Source organism: Nothobranchius furzeri, chromosome 9 (assembly GCF_043380555.1).
Source record: "Nothobranchius furzeri strain GRZ-AD chromosome 9, NfurGRZ-RIMD1, whole genome shotgun sequence".
Lineage (NCBI taxonomy): Eukaryota > Metazoa > Chordata > Actinopteri > Cyprinodontiformes > Nothobranchiidae > Nothobranchius > Nothobranchius furzeri.
In genome coordinates this window covers 46,310,171-46,333,017 of record NC_091749.1, presented here as the reverse complement: position 1 = coordinate 46,333,017, position 22,847 = coordinate 46,310,171, and the positions used below count along the sequence as shown (strand labels likewise).

At 41.9% G+C, this 22,847-nt stretch overlaps 1 protein-coding gene across 1 annotated transcript in view; it reads right to left on the bottom strand.

The window, feature by feature from the left end:
- ddb1 (damage-specific DNA binding protein 1) overlaps window positions 1–22,847 on the bottom strand; it is a 73,995-nt gene that overhangs the window by 11,394 nt on the left and 39,754 nt on the right. Inside the window, exons 19-24 of the mRNA XM_015953658.3 lie at window positions 9,116–9,239; window positions 7,449–7,613; window positions 6,857–6,951; window positions 5,299–5,469; window positions 3,060–3,169; window positions 2,237–2,406 (exon numbers count right to left, since the gene is read on the bottom strand). Coding sequence (XP_015809144.1) covers window positions 2,237–2,406; window positions 3,060–3,169; window positions 5,299–5,469; window positions 6,857–6,951; window positions 7,449–7,613; window positions 9,116–9,239 — 835 coding nt within the window. The remainder of the gene's footprint in view (window positions 1–2,236; window positions 2,407–3,059; window positions 3,170–5,298; window positions 5,470–6,856; window positions 6,952–7,448; window positions 7,614–9,115; window positions 9,240–22,847) is intronic.

The following is a 22,847-nucleotide window of genomic DNA, read 5'->3' as shown; positions in this document are numbered from 1 at the left end:
CTAATTCTTGCAGCTTTTCCCTAGGACCGTATCATACATCACTGCATCCCGCCAGGCGGTAAGACCAGCAGTAGTATTTATCTTCATTACATGCTTGGAGCTCATTCTGGTTTACGAGCTACAGCGGAAAGTTTTCACAGGAAAATACGATTCTGGATCTCATTTCCTGTAAAACTTTCTTCTGATTCTTTAAGGATCACAGAAGGTGCTGAGGTGAAATAAACGAAGAGCGCTCCCTGCTTCTCATGTCAAACATCATTACTGCCTGACTCAAAGTTACTCGTTTCCATTCCAGTAATGAGGGCTGAAAACGGGATTGCTTCATTTTCTGTTATTGTCTGGAATGTAAATGTTAGCTTTAATGAAGGAGATGAGACGGATCTTTGGATATTACACATTTGTTCTCCCTCATTTTCTTAAGATCAAAATTCTCACAAACATCAACAAATTTAGCTTTTTTTTGTTGTTAAGACCGTGGTTTGAAGTATTTGGCAGAACCGCTTGTGAGTGGCTTTTGTGCTGTCACTGAGAAATATGTTCCTGCAAAATAAAACTGTTCACAGAGATGTTTGGGATTTATTCTGAGCAGCACGAGGTTCTCAGAAGACAAAGCACCCAGGGTCACAGTGGCAAAGCCTGAATTCTGCTCGTCTCCGCTGGATCAATCAAACGTCTCTACAGTGGATATCACAAATAAATCAACAACTGACAGGAGGACATTTCTAAGAATTAGGGAGAGGAAAATAGATGATTTAGAGTCAGGCTTCACCGCAGAGAGGGACTGATATGCATTTTGATGCAGATCACATTTCAGTGGGTAAAATCAGGGAAAAGGGTGGGAAACAGAGCTAATTACACAGCTAAATAGTCTGTATGAAAGGGAGAGCTGACATTATAAGGGTGCAACACTGTGATGACACTTGATGTGTGCATGTGTGTGTGACTGTGCACACAAGGGCTTTTAAAGCAGAGCACAATCAGCCAATGACCCTTTTTACAGCGATACAGCTTGAGATAATGGTTGCTGGTTGCAAAGACTGAGATCAAAGAACTCCTCGTCCTTCTGCATAAGTGCAGAACTGAAAAAGATCTAACCGCTCAGTTCACGTGCCGCTGATTTAAAAATGAAAGCATGCAGGACATTTCCGACCCCTGTGTCAAACCTCTCACTAAATAGACACTAGTGGCTTATTCCAGACGCCTCCTCTGATTTCCAAACGTCGTAGCGCTGTGTGAAAGCACACACCAGGGCAAGGTTAGGCATGCTTGTTTGGTTCATTGTGAATAAGCAGAGACGACCTAAAAGAGAGAGTTGGCTTTGAGACCACATGTTGCAACTGCTGTGTAAAAAGGGTCATTTCTGCAAAGCTTCTGTGGAAAGAGTCCTTCAGATATCAGTAAACCTTTTGGAATTTTTAGAGTAAACCATTAATTTTCTTGAGTTCTGCACCCTTTTTCTATCATTTGCTCTGTTTTTGATCATTTCCCCTGCAGAGCAGCTGGAATCTCACAAGTTTCGCCAGCTGTTAATAGTGAGAGAATGCAACTTCGACTCTTCAGTGCAGACATTCATCTATCCATTAATTGGCTTTGGTTTCAGCACTAAGTTGATCTGATTAGCTGCAGTTTGTTTGTGAGAGTGACAAACAGATGCTTCATTCAGTCCTCTGCTAATTATGTTGTGAACCAGCCTGAGCCGTTCCAAATAGTTCCTACAGGGGACTTCTCACATAATTCTGTCGAACAAACCATCGTCAGACTGAAAAAGAGTCTGATAATCCTAACTCTGATGTTTGCAGCAGTCAAAAAAACATGCAGATAAAAGAACTAACCAAAAACCAACTAAATCATTTTAATTAAAACATCAAATGGTATTTTTTGTAACAAGAAGGATATGCAATTTTGAAAAGGTGTGTGTTTAATTAATTCATTATTTACATTAAAAAAATGTGAACATCTTATTAGGATTTTATATGATGCAATTATATTTTATGTTTCCTACAGACGAGTGGAAGTGAATGTCAAAGGTGCTGGTTTGTGTCTTTTTTAGCACCGTTTTCCCTTTTCCATCAATTATTTGCAACCCGTGATAAATGTCCTCTCATCAGCAGAAAAAGCGAGTAGAAACATTCACAAATGCTTGTATTTGTTGAAGCTTTAATTCTCTAAACTAAATGTTCTTAGCCTTCTCTTTATGCGAGGACAAATGCTTGTTTGAGTGTGAAATTGTGCGTACCAATCATGCCGTTAACGGTGCCAAAAAGCACGGAGCCCTGGGTGGGAGTGGAGCTCTCCCCGAGGTTCTGCAGCACCAGCGAGCCGTGGCAGAAAACATTTACAAACTCTCCGAGGTGGAAGACCCCCACCTCCTGCAGGTGCTGCCGCTCCTCGTCGGTGGTGGCCGCGCTAATCACAGCGAGGATGGTAGGAGAAAAATAAAAAAGAGGAGCGTGAAAACAAAACAATGTCAAAGGCAAAATTGCAAATAGTTGGAGGTAAGACTATCGATTAATCAGATAAAAAACAAGAGGGGCAGAGACACGAGAAATGCAGCAAAAAGGTCAGAGAATGACAGAGAGGTAATGGATAAAAGGTTGGGAAAGAGTGAAAAGAGCAACAGGAACAAAGATGTGATGCAAAAATAAAGGTCAAAAGCTTTGAGAGGTCCAAAGTGACGTATTAGACGGATAATGAGTGAAGGCATAAATGTAACACAAGCACTTTCAGACTACATCTTTCTTCCATATCCTTAAAGTCAACACTTGTCCAACAGTGAAATTACTACAGAGGAGAGAAATGGAGCAGAGCGTCTAAAAGCACAGCTGTGAGATGAATCATTATTCCTGAAACAAATGCAAGGACAATGTAGCTTTGCCACATTCATATCAATGATGGTGGCTAAAAGCTGTCATGGGACTAAGCTGCATCCTAATGACGCAGCGGCTGCCTGAGTGGGCAGAATCTGAAGGTGATTTAGTCCGTTTTCTGACAGTTCTGTTCTGGCAGAGCAGCTCAGGGGAACAAAACAATTACAAGGAAGAAATTCATGGTTTTCTCACCTATCCTTTTGGCAAACAAACAAGTTAAAGGCGTTCTCCGCCCCCAGGAAGTTGTCGTCATCAAGAATTTCCACAGCGCTCATCCAGTTGGGGTTAAAATCACGAGCAATCTGGAATAAATATGAAATGTGTTGGAGGAAATGGTTAACAACACAAGTGTGTTGACCAAAACTAACATGACTCTCTAAAGTCATCTGAGAAGAGTTGGCAACCAACACGAGTCTAGACCGTCTCCTCTAATGCTTCATCACTGCCACTGTGTAATCGATACTCCTCCTTTAGTGCACGTTATGTAGAAACCGAGCACTTTAGGTTTTCTAATAATTTTATCTCAGCTAATTACAAGGACAGATGAAATGTCGTGTGTGAATGGGTGGTTGACTGACTGTGTTGTGAAGCGCCATGGAGGGTTGCAGAACCCCAAGAAGGTGCTATAAAATACAGGCCAGTTACCATTTATATCTCTGATCTGTTACAAAAACATCAACAGAAGACAAGTATTTCTGATTAACTTAAAAATTACGATTGTAGAAGCTGATAAATCCACATGGAAGATCCGTTTTTGGCTGCGTGAATTAGAGCTTAATGATGGTGAGTTTAGAGGCCAGAAAAAAAAGTTTTTGTTTTAATTGTAAAAAGCAAATGATGACATTTTAGAGCTGTTGGGTTTTTTGTTACAGATTCTGACCACTAGCCAGTTATCTGGTCTAATTGTTAAAGGCACACTTGGCAGTTTTGGCTTGCTTTTAGCACCCCCTAGTGTCCGTTTAGTAGAACCAAAAGTGAAACTTATCTCCTCGCTGTGCGTTTTTTTTTAACACCTTAACCTAACAGCTGAAATGTCTCCTGAGCCTTCATTAGTGCCTACAGGAGTGATTCATCACTAAAGAAAAAAAATCAGCGGTGTTCATGATATAAAACATGCAGAAAACATGCTGGAAGCAGACTGCAGTGCCAGGTATGTCAGCTCCATTTTTGTGTCCAACAGGTTCTGGCCACAGAGGGTGGTAGGGGTCTGAGTGACATTTCATTAACCCTATAAAGCCAGGTTATTCAATTCCAGCACATTTTAGTGGTTTCTCTGCTCCAACACGCTCGATGAAACACCTGTGCAGCAGCTCTGCAGAAGCCTGTTAATTACCTACTGACTGAAATCAGGTGTGTTGAAGCAGGGTTAAAACTAAAGCATGCTGGATGATCCCCGGCTGTAAAGGGCCATTTTAGCACATACTGGCTCAAGAAAACGATTTTAAAAGTATGAAAAAGTTGCATAGTTGTCCTTTAACATAAGAATTTGGTTGTTATTATCTTATTTGTATACTTTTCTGTAACTTCATTAACTGCTTTGTGTGATGGTTGACAAGCGAAATACAATTTTCACAACTTCTTGCAAAACTGATGCAAATGTAAATGACACAAAACATCTAAAATCTTCAAGAGGAAGAAGACCAACACACACACACACACACACACTGTGTTTTAGCTCCAGACAAGCTGTTAATCTCCACAAATCCCAGGGTGGACATCGAATTGTTCAGATATCCAAACAGACCAAACACTCTTTCATCCTCCTGCTACGGACTCATTTGTCCGCCGTGTTTAACAAGTTCAAAAGCTGTTGTGGCAAAAAGACAAACTGAGGTTAATTTACGTTCTAATGACTTAGCGTTTGATCATAATAACTGTGAAACACTGAAATAACTTGGCCTCTAACTCTGAACAGAGTGTTGCAGCGTGAGCGTGATGCTCAAATCATCAAAAGTCCGAGTGGTTCGTTTCTGTGAATGTTAGAAATATAAATGGTAAATGGCCTGTATTTGATTTGGCACCTTCTAGAGTCCTGGAACCCCCCAAGGCGCTTTACAACACAATGAGTCATTCACCCATTCACACACACATTCACACACTGGTGGGGATGAGCTACAATGTAGCCACAGCTGCCCTGGGGCGCACTGACAGAGGCGAGGCTGCCGAGCACTGGCGCCACCGGTCCCTCCGACCACCACCAGCAGGCAACGTGGGTTAAGGGTCTTGCCCAAAGACACAACGACAGCAACAGACTGAGCGGGGCTCGAACCTGCAACCTTCCGATTACAGGGCGAGCACTTAACTCCTGTGCCACCATCGCCCCGGTAAAGCTCCACGTTGCTGAAAATCTAAACTAATTTCTGTTTTTGGTTGAAAGTTGCTCAACTTTCTGACTATTTAGACTTCTGAAGAGGGTTTCTTCACATCTCACCTCTTCAAAGTTCCCTTCCATGGGTTTGTAGGCCAGCAGAAGGACAGACCTCATCAGGTCTCCCACCAGGATGAAATCTCCTTTGGTCTTCAGGTAAAGAGCCATGATGTTGTTGTAGTGGTTGCACTCAGTCCTCAGCTCCTTCTCAGCCGTCCACTCATACAGACGAACCTGGAGGGGGCAAAGCGTGAAGTTATTCATCACAAAAGCTGCCAAAGGTCAGAGAATCAGAAAGTGTCTGCAGAATAAACGGTCCTGACGTCCACAACTGCTTTCACACTGGCTGTGTTGTGCCTGGGCGAGGCTGAGGTGTTGATTGGCTATTCAAGCTACCAGCTGCTCCCTAAATGAACAGTAAACGGCTAATTAGAGCCACTATTTCATGCTGTGTGCACGGTTGAACATAAAGTTGTTTTGAAGGAGGTGAGTTATGAAGGCAGAGGTGTGTTGCTTCAACCTAATTGTAATTCAGTTGATGTCAAGAAGATCTTCTAAATGAATCCCGAGTATGAAAGCTCTGAGAGGTTAAAATAAGTCCGCATTTGGATTTCAAAGTGCAACAAATACAGATATTAAAAGGCTCTGTTAGCTTTGAGAAAATACTTAGAAACGTCATCGTTAGACTAACAGTCACTGAGATTATAACAAAAACTACAAATAAGACAATCTATCACTTTTACAGATTTCTAAAAAATCATACATAATTCCTGAAAAGGGTGGAAACTCTGGATCGCTGCTTTAAGGCGATTTATTAAAGATATGACTGTTAAACCAAATATTAAGTAATAACTGAAATATAAATATTTACCAACAAGCTGTTTCAGCATCCAGAAGATTAACAAGGTCAAATCAACAATCTTCCAAGTAAATTTTTTTTGTTTTAAGTTTTCTGTCATGATAAAATTATTAAAAAGAAAACTGCATCAGGAAGTGAGTCACAAAGACAAGCTCCAGAAATCTGGAATCCATGACTATTTGATTCATGACATCTGCAGATAACGCCACCTTTCAAGCTTTTAATCCCTTTAATCCATCTATAACTCAGAGTGGATGAGCGTGCTGTTACAGTGCAGGAGACGACTGTTCCTTTCACTCTGGATGTCAGGTGATTTCACACTTGGCCACATGAGACAGATCTATTTAGATATGGAAGTATAAATTGAATGAGACGGCACTTTTCCTCCTCGATAGATCTCATGGCTCTTAAAGAAATTCAAGAGGAAAAAGAGACGAGTCATCTGTTGGATGACTCGGATGAAAAAGACAGAGCCGACGTACGGTGAAGATATTAGAAAAACGATGAACTGTCCCGGCTTCAGTCTGAGAATCGCTATTCCACCGTTGTTAGGGAATCAAGGAAGGTTGGAACATGATTCCTATGCACAAAAGTAGAGAATCACCTTGACCCTAAACAAAAACAAAATACCCGAGGTGACGGCGTTACCAAGTCAGAACATTTGAAAGAGCGCCCAATTCTTTCATGTAAAAACCAAATAACATTTTAGTAATATTGTTTTATTGAGGAAAAAACAATAAAATATGAACAACAACCACTTACTGTGCTGTTTATGCTGGCCAGTAGTTTGCCATTGAACTCCACCATAGAATAGACGGCTCCTTTCACCTCCTTCTCAGCCACAGTTTGCAGCTTGCCTGCAGAAAATACCCATCAGTCCACGTTCAGTTGGCATTCACAGTGCTACATGTGCAATGCTGAGTTAAATTAGCACCTACAAGCACCCTGTGAGAACAACTGAGAGAGATGTGGGATAAATTGAAATAGAGAAGGTGCTGCATTGACAATGAGGGTAAAATAAAAGGGCTTGGCGTGGGGGATAAATGAGTTGCAAGCAATGCATTTTGAAAAGGACAGTTTGTGAAAGTGGGGGAAAAAAGAGGAGAATAAGTGTGTGTGTGTGGGGGGGGGGGGGGGCGCATCTGATGAGAAGTGATAAGAAAATGATTAAGTGAGAGGGGAAACAAGAGCACGGTAGGACGAAGTGTTCGTGTTTAAAATACAAGAAGGGTGGAGGGAGGAGAAAATAAGAGGGTGAAGGATAAAGAGAGCAAAGCAAAATCAGCTGGGTGAGAAAATAAGCGTGTGTGTGCCATGGAAATCGAAACAGCTGGAGGGAAGCTTGACTACTGACCGTCAGTGTAATGGAAAACAATGATTCGCCCCTGCTTGGGCTCGGCCTCTTCTGGGTACACCATGGCAGTGCCAACAACAAAATACATCGACGGGTCTTTTCCCAGACGACATGACACGATGCTGAGGGCATACTCGCTGGGAAGGAACTGATGGGCATGAAGAACTGACAGGAACACAAACATATCAGAAAAACAGAGCATTAGAGCAACAAGACATGTCCCCATGAGGATATCCAGACCAGGTATGAATGTGTAGTAGATGGATTGATATATTATTTTTTAACAAGACACTTGATTGTTAAAGAGACGGGTTGATTAACATTTATTCATTATGTGGTGCTGTGGTTTATTTACATTCTAAGCACAACTGTTCTGTTTTATTGAAATCTCTTTGTAAATAATTAAGCTGATGATGTTTTCTTTTTGTAAAAAGGGGCAGAGCTTCATAAGATGCATTCTTCTGTCTGCTCCTTTTCATTCATGGATTTTGGATAGAATTTTATGTTTATTGATTTTATTCTGATCTTGTTTTTTTTTTACTTGTTTTTCTTTGAATGAAATAAAGATAAAGAAAATTGGCCTAAAACCAAACTGTATAATAATCTGTGTCCACATTATAATACAGGATTTATGCAATAATCATCAAATTCCTACACATTCCTAATGTAAGGTGTCTCAGCATCTAACTAATTCCATTGAGAACCTGAAGTGCAGTATTTCTCTCTTCTTTTTGCTGACTGCTGTTTGTCAGTGTCGATGTGCCGTCACACTGGCAAACATCCAAACAGCAAGAAAAGCAGCACAACTCTGTAGAAGACAACAACTTTTCCCAGTAAACTTTCGTCTCTATTCAGCTGGTTTACTCCAGGTCAAGTTTCACTCATTAGAAAACCCACTGTCCCTCATAAAGGAACACCAAGGATGTCTGTAGGAAGCAGGAAGCACCATTTTATTGGATTAAAACATCAATGTTAGCCAGGAGCAAATCAATTCTTTCATTGGAGAAAGGAGGACAATAATATCTTTGTCTTGTAATAAATCAGGAAGCAAACCGTGGCAGTGTTGTCTGGGCAGCACCTGTTCACCTGCAGAAAACAAACTTTCTGAAACAGTTCCAACACTATTTCTGGCTATTTAAGTCAGCCTGAGGTGCACAAATCAAGACCTCCACCCACTGTACCAGTATGAGACGATACCCACTGGTGCATTTAGAAAATCTCATCAGCTGTGAACACAATGAGCTCAAACAGACCCCTTATTTACATATTGTTAACCATAATTTATGTGGGTGTAGTAATGACGGGAATTTTATAAGTGAGGCTTGCTGCACTGAAATCTGCATTGCAAAACAAAACGGAGCAAAAACAAGCCACATCCACTAGGCTTCACCATTAGGATGTTCTGCACAACGTCAAACATGATGGTTCATTTATAAAGAAGCTTTAGTTTCTAGGAATTTATAAAGTCCAGAGGAGAAAGACACAAGTTGTGAATGAGAAGTTAAAACTACATTTGTAATTGAATTAATGATGGTGGTGGTGTACTACACGGTTAAATCTCCTCCAAAGATGAATTATTGTGCCACGCCGAGTACATTTTACCACCAGGAGCTCCAAATGAAAGCTTCAACAGTTCAAACAGAAAAGCTCGTTTGAAGCTGCCTCACCTTCAAAGGTGTGCTGATCCACGACTAGCAGACTGTGCACCTCCACCTCCTCACCAAAGGAGGTCTCGTGCGGAGAGGTGCTGCTGGGGAAGAGCTTGCTGAAGCTCACGCTGCTGGAGAGCGCCTGTAAATTTATGAAAAAGAACACAGAGACATGAGGACAAAGACAGTTCAGGACAAAAAATACAATTAAAAAAAGAGAAGGTGGCAATTCTAATCTGTTTGTGTATGAGCAGCGGGAACAGATCAGTCAGCACCATCTGCAGCAGCAGATGTGCAGCATTTAAAATCAGGTAAACATCATTCTGGTCATCACGTGTGAGAGGCTCAGCGGCAGTAAACACAAACACAAATAAAAGTACACACGTGTCCCTTTGGAGGAGCCAAGCTGCACAGACAACACACGCAGCCATTGTAAACCTGGCTGGAGGACTCTCCCAGTGACCCGGCTGCTCGTGCTCCTCATTGAGCGCGATCAAAGCCTTGTTGTCCCAACTGTCAAAAACTCAATGAGATGATTATGTTTTGTGTAATTTGATCTAAACCCAAACAGCAGCTGAATTTAGCTTAATTAGGCAAAGAGGTTGGAGAGATTGCTTGAGCATAAAAGAAAATGACCCCGTCTGTTTTCATTTGTTTTGAAATAACATTGAAACTTGGTATAAATCAGTATAGACAGGTGTAGCGTTGATGTGTGCAGAACAATTTGAAGCTGTGCTGGCACAATAACAGAAGATTTTATTTGCACTTCACTTTTTATTAAATAAAGCAGCACGTATATAAAAGCACACTAGGTGCTGTACACGTATGTTACAGCCGCCTAATAGCAACAGCCAGCATTTATTAGCAAAACAAATGATCATATTTCCAACTCACTACATATTGGCCTATTTTTCATTTAATTATAGAAAACATCAGGACGTTTCTATGAAAAATGCACTAATTAGGCCGGCAATTATTGTAACTGCTCACTCACATAAGATGTTACAAATGTGCGAATTTACCGAGTGAAATCAAGGAAACCGTTTCCATGTATGACACACTCTTGTTTTGATTCGAAAAAACTCAGCGTTTCATCCTACTTTAGTGGACTTGGTTGATGATCTCTCACGGAGACAAAGTTGCCAATAACCACTGTCAGGGTGAATCTGACTGCGTCCTCCTGACGATGTTAAATGTCATTTTAGAGCGTTTATTGGCCGTTACCGAGGATGCTGCATGATCAAGTATCCCTGCCTATAATTACGGACATGACCTTCATTATGGACTGTTGTCCAATTATTATTATTGTGGTGTTACGGGAAGGTCAGCTTCTGTTATAATAAAATTAAAACTTCAAGACAAGCTCCCCCAAACCCTCAATGTGATGAGATCTGAAACTCAGTTTGGAGGTTTTTTAATGGACCTTGATACTTCTTAAGATATTTATGCACTTGCTGTGTTTCCAAACTAATGATAAATGTAATGTTAAGCAGTTCAGATCAGATTAGATTGATGCATACCTTTGCATTAGAGTCACAGCTTGGTGAGGGATTGTTTTTAAAGACGATAAAGCCTGATTCATACTTCTCTGTGAGCTCCGCAACAAAGTGACGCACACGGAGTGTCGGAAAGGTTTTCGCATTCAAACTTCTGTCCAGGCAGCGGAGTGTTGCAAAGCAATTCCCCGCCAGGACAACAGAGGGCGTAGCGATGTTCTGTGGTATTCTGCCACCGTAACACTCAGTGTATTTACTAATGTGTTTATATATTTCAGAGACTTTATATCCCCACCAAATTTGCCCTTCGTTCTCCCCCACGTCTTCATGCGGTCGTCACCTCTAAACCCACATTTCTCGTCGTTTTCGTCCACGTTTGCTCCGTATTTTGTACTCCTTCACTCACGGGTGAATAAATGTTCATAATTTGACTTTTTCCGCGATGCATTTGTAACCCAGAAGCTAGAACCTTAATGAGGTATTAACTAATTGGCTTACTAATATGATCCATCCTCAATTTAGATAAAATATAAAATATAAATTAAGGAAATTAACAATACTAATTAATAGATATCTAATTAACTAATAGATAATTTCATAATGAATTATTGGAAGGGTGAATAACTAAAATAACGAGTTTAATATTAAACATCGGTTAAAACAAGAATCTTGAAGATCACTAACAGAAACAGAAGAGGAAAGCTGTATACTATTGGTCCAGGTGGGAATCTGAAATTTCATTGGCTGAGAGAAATAAGTCCCGCCTCCGCGAAATAAAACCGTGCGACGCAGCTGAGCGAGAGGAGAGACAAACGGCTGTGCAGCACGCAGATACAGAAAGCAAAGACTGAGCGGTTAGAGAGAGAGAGAGAGAGAAAAAAAAAAAACAACGGTCGAGGCCGTGAAGAACCCTGATTTGGGTGCCGCATAGATAGAGGGAGAGGCGGACTTGACTCCTTCTAATAAGAGCTAGGAACTTGGAACCAACGCGGTGAGTAAAGAAAAAAGAAGAGAAAAAGCTAACGATGCAACTTAAAAAAAAAAAAGGAAACTTAAATAGCTTATCAAATTAATTCCATTCTTATAGATTTGTGTGGAGACGACAGAGTGAACCAATCCTCTGTAGGAGGGAACCGTTGGAGCGCGTTGGTGAGTGAATGAGATTAAATTCAGTAAATTATTAAATTCAAAAAGCTAATTACAGCAACCGAGGTGACAGCAGTGGGCTGCTAGACGTTAGATCCCAGGAGTTAACATCTCAAACTACCAGTTAACGGTGGTAGGGCATATAGGAGTTAACGGCTCAAACCGCCAGTTAACGGCGGTAGGGCATATGGGATTCCCAGGAGTTAACGGCTCAAACCGCCAGTTAATGGTGGTACGGCCTAGATGTACAAGGTCCTCAGGGGCGTTATAGCTAACGCCATAGAATTAGCAATGCGTCCCTTAACCAAACATTTAATAATAAAAAAAATAGATAAATAAAAATAAATAAAAGCTAACTGATTAGGGAGGAATTATTTTACAAAGGTGGACCAAAGGACCAGAATTTATATTTTGTTGAATTTTGTTATAGAACATTTTATTTATTTATTTATTTATTTATTTATTTATTTATTTATTTATTTATTGTGTTACAGATATACAAGGTGTCACAATGCTGTATAGAAACACAACTAAATGTATCCTTGTTGTCATGAATGTATTTCTTGTTGAATAGTGTAGAGTAATAGAATCTAACTGAGCCTATTGAGCTGAACAATTGTTGTCATATGTAATTATATTTCCAGAGCTACTGAGAATTATTTTAATAGACAATCAAATTGATGTTATGTTAGTTGAACTGTGAACCCAAACATGATTGCAGGGGTGGACATTAACTTCAAAACCAACCGGCCAGCCGGGCCGGTAACTCTGAATATTTACCGGCCCCGCCAAGAATCTACCGGCCCCGCTGGTCAGCCGCCAAAACGAGTCAAAATAACAACTGAACCGTTTTAAATGTAATAAACCTTTATTTTGTACACATTCACAAACATAATAACGTATTCAAGTTTGAATTTGTTTGTTCCCTCAACAAAACACGATTTTGTCGTCGCATACTTCCGGCATACAACGCAGTACATCACCAACTCCGCTTTGCTGTATTCGAGCCATTGGCTGTGTTTGAGATGAGCCAGTTCTGTGCAGATTAGACCAGCGGTGATCGGCGAGCGGTGCATGCCGGTTTTGTGTCCGACTTGACGCTGACTTGCTCTGACGTCATGCATACGTAGGCATCGATAACCTCGTGAGATCAAGGCGGCCGCAGATTTTGGAGCAAGGCGCTGCAGCTGCTCTCCACCAGCTGCAAAACCTAGGGGATGACGGGAAACGCCTGGCTCTCACCTGATCTAAGATCTGATTGGTTCATATTTTGATCCAAACATCCGGTGGTAGAACATGAAACGTTAGTTGGTCACATGAATTCTGTAAATCATGTTACGTTGATGATGACAACAATATAGGCCATAAAGAGAAATGCGTTTTGTTTTCTTTTGTCACGTTTCCTATGAGCACACTGAAGCTACAGCTGCTAACCTTTACTTATTATTACAGTCATGTTTTCATATAGAATATATGATATCCACAAGCACGTGAGGATGTGTTTCAGCTGCTAACAGGCACCAGAATTAAAATTGAAAATTGAACAAGTGTGAATGCTAACGCGATATCTTCATCCATCGTCACCCCCGAGCTACAAATCCAAGAGATTCAACTGGCAGAAACAACTGGTTCACACCATAGTCTCTCTCTCTCCCTCTCCCTCTCACACACACACACACACACACACACACACACACACACACACACACACACACACACACACACACACACACACACACACACACACACACACACACACACACACACACGTAGAGGAAAAGAGCTGAGGAAATTGAGGACACCGGGTAGTTAAAAGAAAAACCACAGCGGAGCCGAGGCGCGCCTCGAATGGGGCGCGTCTGATCTGAACTGAGGAGCAGCGAGCAGCGGCCGGACTTCGTGAGCGATGCGCTTCGGGCGCTTCCGCGGCCGGTGTGTCCCCGGCGAAACGCCGGCTTTCAGCCACTCCCCCTGCTGCTTCCGTCTGTTTTCCAGGCGAGGCGCTGCTCAACTCGAACACAGCCATTCTCTGCACCTCCCGTCTTCTTTAAACCGCCACGAATCATTTCACCTACGCACACGCTTCTCTGCTTCATACCGTTTCGAACTGTCTCGCTTCTCCTCACCAGTTTTAAAGCGTTTTGCCGGAGATTTCATCAAGAAATCCAATCCCTGTGGCGGCGGCATCTCCCTGCGTGTTTGTGTGTTTCTAGCGTGGTTCCACTTCGTCTTTAATAGTGAACTTATAGTTCACGTGACTATAACTAATCGTGCAGTACGTGCACGAATCGTACAAGTGCAGTAGGTGGCTAGAGGCGCGCAGGTTCACGTGCGCGAAACGAAAACGGCAGCTTCCTACAGGGCGGGGCCATGATGTAGGCGAAAGCCGGTGTGTAAATGACAAATAAGGCTTGGGCGCCACCCGGGCGGTAAGTCGTCAAGTATTTACCGCCCGACGAGAAAATTTAGCGCCATTGGCGCTCGGGCGCTTTAACGGTCCACCCCTGGATTGGCTATGCCAATAGAGTGAAGCATTTGTTTAAGTCTGTAAGACTTTATGCTGTGATGTGACGAGAAGGGTCGATGCCAACTCGCTAACAGTCCTGTTGTTTACAGGCTGGGTTTTTTTTTTTCCTTGGGTTTGATCCCGACTCCTATGATCACTCACTTGGAACGAGAACTGGATTTCTTCCTGACGAGGGAGATGGCGAGCCTTAACCACTGAACGAACCAGGACATCTCAAGTAACTGAAGAGCAGACTGCTCTCTTCTGTGAACAATCTCAACGGTGCGGTAGGAAAAAATCGCACCACCGGACTCTGACTTTCACCCCAAGCGTGGGGATTTGACTTGACGCCGGCTGACTTGTGACTCATATGATCAAATCTCATACTGAGCATTTTACTATTGTCGATTGTTTTCATCTGTTTTTGTGTGTTATCTTTATGTGTTATATTTCCCATTATTATTAAAATTTAGTATATAAACCGTTTCATGCTATACCCGTGACTCCAGTCATTCTTAAACAACCTCCAATTCTCCCCGAACCTAATTATTGGCCCATTTGTTTATTTTTTCTTTTAATTATCTTATTGTATCCTGTAATCCGGTTACATAAAACTTGGCGAGCCAGCCAGGAGAATTGTAGAGTTGTTACCTTAGCTAACCATTGACTGACATCATAAGAGTGCCTGGAGGTCACAGTGGTTTGCCATTTTGGCATTATTGGTACTTTTGAGTGTTTTAAAATGGAAGTTGTGAAAACAGAAAAGGTCAAAGTTTCAAATGCTGTTTTAATCAGTGGGTTAACTGATACAGACCTTGATAACGAAGTCTTTGGGTTTATGGAAGGATTCGGACCAGTTAACAGGCGCATTAAGTTACCAAACTGTGATCAGATTATTGTGGAGTTTCAACATGAAGCCACTGTTAAGGAATTAAAGAAACAATGTTTACCCTATGACAAACCTTGTACTAGGAACCCAGATGTTTTCTTCCATATTCAAGACCTAGCCAGCGCGTACAGTCTAGAAACTAGCACATCTGCCACTGATGCCTATCTGTCAGAGCTCAGGGACATAGCTGCGCGTAGCAATCAATCATTTAAAGACCTTCTAATGGAGGAACTGGCAAAAATTGGGGAATCTTTAGGAAGGGATACCCATGCATCTGAACCAGTCACTGAACCAGAGCCAATGCTCCATAGTGACCAAGTTACATATTCCCTGCCTTTAACACCAGAAGTTAACTATATGAACAACTCAAAGGACAATTGTCCACCTACAGAGACTGGAAAACAAAACCCTTGCATTCCACCAAATCTTTTAAACACACCTGAGGTTCAGCGAGTTATTGTGGAACACATTGTTAAAAGCAGTGAGGTTATCCCTCCGCCTACTTCACAATACAGACTAAAACCGTTCTCAGGGCGAGTTCCACACCCTTCTTTTGAAACTGACTATGATACTTGGCGTAGTAGTGTAGTGTTATGCATAAATGATCCTTCACTCACCAAGTCCCAAATTGTACGAAGAATCGTGGAGAGTCTGTCAGCCCCAGCAGCGAGCATCGTTAAAGCTCTTAGTCCAAAATCCGACCCGGAAACGTACCTTGAACATCTCGATTCAGCTTACGCAGCTGTCGAAGACGGCGACGAGCTCTTTGCTCGCTTCTTAAACACAAACCAGGACAGTGGTGAAAAACCTTCCGATTACTTTCAGAGGTTATACACCTTGTTAAACCTAGTTATTCAGAGGAATGGAATTTCCTCCAGTGACGCCGACCAGCAGCTGCTCAAGCAGTTTTGCAGAGGCTGTTGGGACAGCTCGCTGATTTCAAACCTGCAACTCGAACAAAAGAAAGACAACCCGCCTCATTTTACAGCACTTCTCCTCAAACTGCGCACTGAAGAAGACAAACAGGCTACTAAAGCAGCACGCATGAAACAACACTTAGGGGCACAACGAACTAGAGTGTATTCAAATGTGCAAACAACGTGCTCTCAGAGTAAAAACACTTGTGAACTGGAAATAGATGATAACTGTGATGACTTACGCAAACAAATCGCTGAGCTCAGGAGCCAAATTGCACAGCTTAAGGTTAACAACACAGATAAAAAGGCAAAGAAAACTCAAAAAGAGTCAAAACCCCGTGTGGGGACTAAAATTCCAGATGAGCCCAAACAGATTCAGCAGATAACAGCAGTGGTGCCCAGACCAAAGCCTGGATACTGTTTTAAGTGCGGAGAAGATGGGCACATAGCTTCTAGCTGTAGCAACGAGCCAAATCCAGCACTAGTTGCAACTAAAAGACTTGCTCTTAGACAGAAGCAGCGCGAGTGGGAGATGTCAAAGCCAATTGCTCAGTCTCCTCCTTTAAACCGGTAGAAGCTCCTATCGTGGGACAGATAGGTGCTAAAGTAGAACCAAGTCCCTCTAAGGAAAGGACAGAGAGACTTTTTTGCAAGCCAGTTCATGCTCATTCAGTGCCAAAACTTCCCAAAAGATTAGTGGGTGGGCGATGCACAGCTACAGTCTCAGTTAACAGTGTTGAATGTAATTGTTTACTGGATTCAGGGTCCCAGGTAACCACCATTGCCAATTCTTTTTACCAAGAACACTTACCTGACCTCTCAATTAAACCCATCAGTAATCTGTTAGAAGTCGAGGGCGCAAACGGTCAAGCAGTTCCTTATTTAGGATACATAGAGATAAGTGTCACATTTCCAAAAGAGCTCGATCAGTCTGGACTTGAGTTACCTACCCTTGCGTTAGTGGTTCCGGATATAAGCTCAAACTCTGATACACCACTACTCATTGGCACAAACACACTCGATCCTTTGTATGAGCAATTGTCTGCCAATAACTTACCTGATTCCAAGGCACTCTCTTATGGGTACCAACACGTGCTAAAAGCCTTAGCAGTCAGAAAAAAACAAAGCAAAGATGGACGAGTTGGTGTGGTGAAGCTTCGAGGGAGAACCCAAGAAGTTCTCCCTGCAAATAAAAAACTGTTACTAGAAGGGTTTATGCAACCCAGCCAAAACAAGCATGAGCCTTATGCACTCATTGAACAACCCACCAATGGTTCTCTACCAGGGGGTATAATTGTAGACTGTTGCCTCATTTCCTTACCTTCACATGGTCCATACAAAGTACCTGTTGTACTAAGAAACGAAACTAACCATGACATCACATTACCCACTAACTGTGTGATCGCTGAGTTAGTTAAAGCCGATCGTGTTATGCCATATCCAGAACCTGACAAAAGTGATCAGAAAGTACTTGCGGCGTGTAGTTCGCAGCAACAGACTTCACCTTCAAACCCTCCTCTCAGTTTTGACTTCGGTACTTCGCCCTTGTCCGAAGAATGGAAAGGGAGGATCACCAACAAACTTAACACTTACTCCGATGTGTTTTCGCACCACGATCTTGATTTTGGTCATACACAACAGATAAGACATCACATCAACTTAAAAGACGAGACCCCATTCAAACAGAAATCTCGGCCGATCCATCCACATGATTATGAAGCCGTGAGAAAACATTTGGAAGCCCTCTTGGAAACCGGTATAATAAGAGAGTCGGAGTCTCCATTTGCCTCACCAATAGTGGTAGTTCGGAAAAAGAATGGTGAGGTACGTCTATGTATAGACTATAGAAAGCTTAATCTGCAAACCATTCGCGACGCATATGCCCTGCCTAACTTGGAGGAGTCCTTTTCTGCTCTCGCTGGATCACAGTGGTTTTCTGTGATGGACCTCAAGTCAGGTTACTATCAAATAGAGATGTGTGAAAAGGATAAACCTAAAACTGCTTTTGTTTGCCCGTTTGGGTTTTATGAATTTAACCGTATGCCACAAGGAATAACAAATGCTCCAAGCACTTTCCAACGGGTTATGGAAAAGTGTATGAAGGACATTAATCTGAAGGAAGTGTTAGTTTTCCTAGACGACTTGATCGTCTTTTCCAACTCCTTGGAAGAACACGAAACCAGACTTTCTCACGTTCTTGAACGGCTTAGAGAATACGGACTCAAGCTATCACCAGATAAGTGTCGTTTTTTCCAGACATCTGTGCGTTATCTTGGACATATAGTATCTCGAGATGGCATAAAAACCGATCCAGATAAGGTGGAAGCACTCAAAACATGGCCGAAGCCTCAGACTTTGAAGGAACTCCAATCTTTCTTAGGATTTACCGGTTATTACCGACGCTTCGTTAAAGATTACTCAAATATTGTCAAGCCACTAACATCTCTCACGGCTGGTTATCCACCCAAACGGAAAAACTTTAAAACACCACCATGTAGATCAAAGTACTTGAACCCCAAAGAACCCTTTGGGAATCGTTGGAGCCAAGACTGTGAGAAGTCCTTTCAAACTATTATTGAAAAACTTACCACTTCGCCAGTTCTTGGCTACGCTGACGCAAAACTCCCATATCTAGTACACACAGATGCTAGTACGACCGGACTCGGTGCAGCGCTATACCAAGTGCAAAACGGTGTCACACAGGTAATCGCTTATGCAAGTCGCGGTTTAAGCTCTAGTGAAACTAGGTACCCTGCGCACAAGTTGGAGTTTCTAGCCTTAAAGTGGGCCATAACAGATAAGTTTCATGACTATTTGTATGGGAACACATTCACTGTCATTACTGATAATAATCCGTTAACTTACCTCTTAACAACGGCAAAACTCGATGCAACGAGCTATCGTTGGCTAGCTGCGTTGTCCACCTATAATTTTGACATCAGATACCGTGCAGGTACACAGAACGTTGACGCGGATGGCCTGTCTAGGAGGCTGCATGATAAACCTGAAGACAACTCAAAATTCACTGAGGAATGTCAACGACTAGATGAGTTCCGATCTCATCTTTTATCCTCTGTCAAAGAAGTCGAGCTTCAACTTCAAGCCGAAGCAGTGAAGGCAACATGCCAAAAGCACATGGTCTTGGATGAGACTGATTCTCCTTGTGGTTTAGTTCAGTCACTTGCCATGTCTGCAGCGGCCATTCCAGACCTATTCCAGTTGGAAGACAATAGTGACAGTTTCTTTGCTGTGCCCAAGTATAACCATGCTGACCTTGTCTCCTTGCAGAGGAAAGATCCAACCATTGGCCGAGTCATTCAGCTGCTTATGACTGACAATAAACCGCCAACTGATACTATTGCAGAACCCCCGGTGGTTCTTAACCTTTTGAGAGAGTGGAAACGGTTTGAGTTTCAAAATGATTTACTGTACCGGAGACGCCAATTAGGACCAGAGACATCATTGCAGTTAGTCTTGCCTGATTCATTACGTTCAACAGTCATGCAAAGCCTACATGATGATATGGGGCATCTTGGGGTTGAACGTACGACAGATCTCATTCGGTCCCGTTTTTACTGGCCAAGAATGGCTAGTGATATCGAAATCAAAGTTAAAACTTGCGAAAGATGTATCCGTCGGAAGGCCCTCCCTGACAAAGCTGCTCCAATGGTGAGTATTACCACCACCAGACCTATGGAGTTAGTTTGCATGGATTTTCTCTCCATAGAACCAGACAGTAAGAACACTAAAGATGTCTTAGTGATTACAGACCATTTTACAAAGTATGCAGTGTCCATCCCAACCAAAGATCAGAAAGCCACCACCGTCGCGAAGAACCTGTGGGAACATTTTTTAGTCCACTACGGGTTTCCTGAGCGTCTTCATAGTGATCAGGGACGGGATTTCGAATCACGTACAATCAAGGAACTTTGTTCTTTACTTGGTATCCGTAAAGTCAGAACGAGCCCTTATCACCCTCGTGGCAACCCCGTTGAACGGTACAATCGTACATTACTCAGCATGTTGGGAACTTTACAAGCCACTGAGAAACATCACTGGCGCGATTTTGTAAAACCACTTACTCACTCGTACAATTGTACAAAAAATGACGTGACGGGATACTCTCCCTACGAGCTAATGTTCGGTAGGCAGCCTCGGTTGCCTATAGATATTGCCTTTGGGTTACCGCATTTGAACAAGCCCTCTATAACTCATTCTCAGTATGTTAAAGAACTGAAGAGTCATCTGGAACAGAGTTATGACATTGTCATAAAAAACTCTCAAAAAACAGCGAGGAAGAACAAAGAACGGTTCGACAGAAACATTCGTGAGTCCACACTAGGTGTGGGAGATCGTGTTTTAGTCCGAAATCTTCGCTTAAGAGAAAAGCATAAATTAGCAGACAAATGGGAGCAAACAGTGTATATAGTTCTCAAACAGATGGAAAACTTGCCAGTATACACTGTAAAACCAGAGAACGGAGAAGGACCCAACAGAACACTCCACAGAGATCTTTTACTGCCTTGTGGTTTTCTCTCTTCATTAGAAAATGAAACAGAACGCGTTACGAAACCTAGCAGACCTCATACAAGACAGAGTTCAGCCTTAGAACCTGACCCAGATGAGCCACTTGACGAAGAGGTAGATGAGTTTTATTACTCTGATCTTCCACAAGTGCTAAACCGACCATCCTATCAAATAGAGGTCACCTTGCCAAATAGGGAACTCATAGCAGATTCAGGACCGGTAAATAATATTCAACAACAAAACACACTATCCTTACACACAGGGGATCGCAAGGAACCAACCTTAGCTGGTAATGAAAATGCTGAATTGTCCTTACTTGACAAAGGCATCAACACCGAAACATTCTTACCTGACAGAATGAGTGAAACTGCGACATTCTTACCTGAAAGAGTGAAAGAAGCAGCAACATACTTACCTGAAAAAACGAAAAAAAACGAAGTATACTTACCTGACGTAGAAACGGGGGATGAAACTAACACAAACCTACCTCAATTGGATGGTGTCCTAAAGTCGCAGCAACGTGATGTAAGTTTTGAACCCATCATACACGATCAGACACATACATCTGAAAAGACCAAAGTCTTAGAGAATAGCTCATCAGCTCTGTCGGAAACAGAGAGCTCACTTCGTCCTGTCTCAGTTGAGAATCAAACCGAAACGGATGAGCATGATACTGTGCAACCAGAGATGTATGTCAGGAGATCTGAACGAAGTAGTCAGCCTCCTCAAAGACTAACTTACTCTCAATTGGGCAATCCACTAGTGACCGTAGTTAGGTCCCTTTTCCAAGGACTTAATAAAGCTTTTATTGACTCTCTTACTCAAGAAGTTGTGTACCCCGTAGAAACAATGCACAGGGACGTGCATGATATTTAATGGGGGAGGATGTAACCCAGAAGCTAGAACCTTAATGAGGTATTAACTAATTGGCTTACTAATATGATCCATCCTCAATTTAGATAAAATATAAAATATAAATTAAGGAAATTAACAATACTAATTAATAGATATCTAATTAACTAATAGATAATTTCATAATGAATTATTGGAAGGGTGAATAACTAAAATAACGAGTTTAATATTAAACATCGGTTAAAACAAGAATCTTGAACATCACTAACAGAAACAGAAGAGGAAAGCTGTATACTATTGGTCCAGGTGGGAATCTGAAATTTCATTGGCTGAGAGAAATAAGTCCCGCCTCCGCGAAATAAAACCGTGCGACGCAGCTGAGCGAGAGGAGAGACAAACGGCTGTGCAGCACGCAGATACAGAAAGCAAAGACTGAGCGGTTAGAGAGAGAGAGAGAGAGAAAAAAAAAAAACAACGGTCGAGGCCGTGAAGAACCCTGATTTGGGTGCCGCATAGATAGAGGGAGAGGCGGACTTGACTCCTTCTAATAAGAGCTAGGAACTTGGAACCAACGCGGTGAGTAAAGAAAAAAGAAGAGAAAAAGCTAACGATGCAACTTAAAAAAAAAAAAGGAAACTTAAATAGCTTATCAAATTAATTCCATTCTTATAGATTTGTGTGGAGACGACAGAGTGAACCAATCCTCTGTAGGAGGGAACCGTTGGAGCGCGTTGGTGAGTGAATGAGATTAAATTCAGTAAATTATTAAATTCAAAAAGCTAATTACAGCAACCGAGGTGACAGCAGTGGGCTGCTAGACGTTAGATCCCAGGAGTTAACATCTCAAACTACCAGTTAACGGTGGTAGGGCATATAGGAGTTAACGGCTCAAACCGCCAGTTAACGGCGGTAGGGCATATGGGATTCCCAGGAGTTAACGGCTCAAACCGCCAGTTAATGGTGGTACGGCCTAGATGTACAAGGTCCTCAGGGGCGTTATAGCTAACGCCATAGAATTAGCAATGCGTCCCTTAACCAAACATTTAATAATAAAAAAAATAGATAAATAAAAATAAATAAAAGCTAACTGATTAGGGAGGAATTATTTTACAAAGGTGGACCAAAGGACCAGAATTTATATTTTGTTGAATTTTGTTATAGAACATTTTATTTATTTATTTATTTATTTATTTATTTATTGTGTTACAGATATACAAGGTGTCACAATGCTGTATAGAAACACAACTAAATGTATCCTTGTTGTCATGAATGTATTTCTTGTTGAATAGTGTAGAGTAATAGAATCTAACTGAGCCTATTGAGCTGAACAATTGTTGTCATATGTAATTATATTTCCAGAGCTACTGAGAATTATTTTAATAGACAATCAAATTGATGTTATGTTAGTTGAACTGTG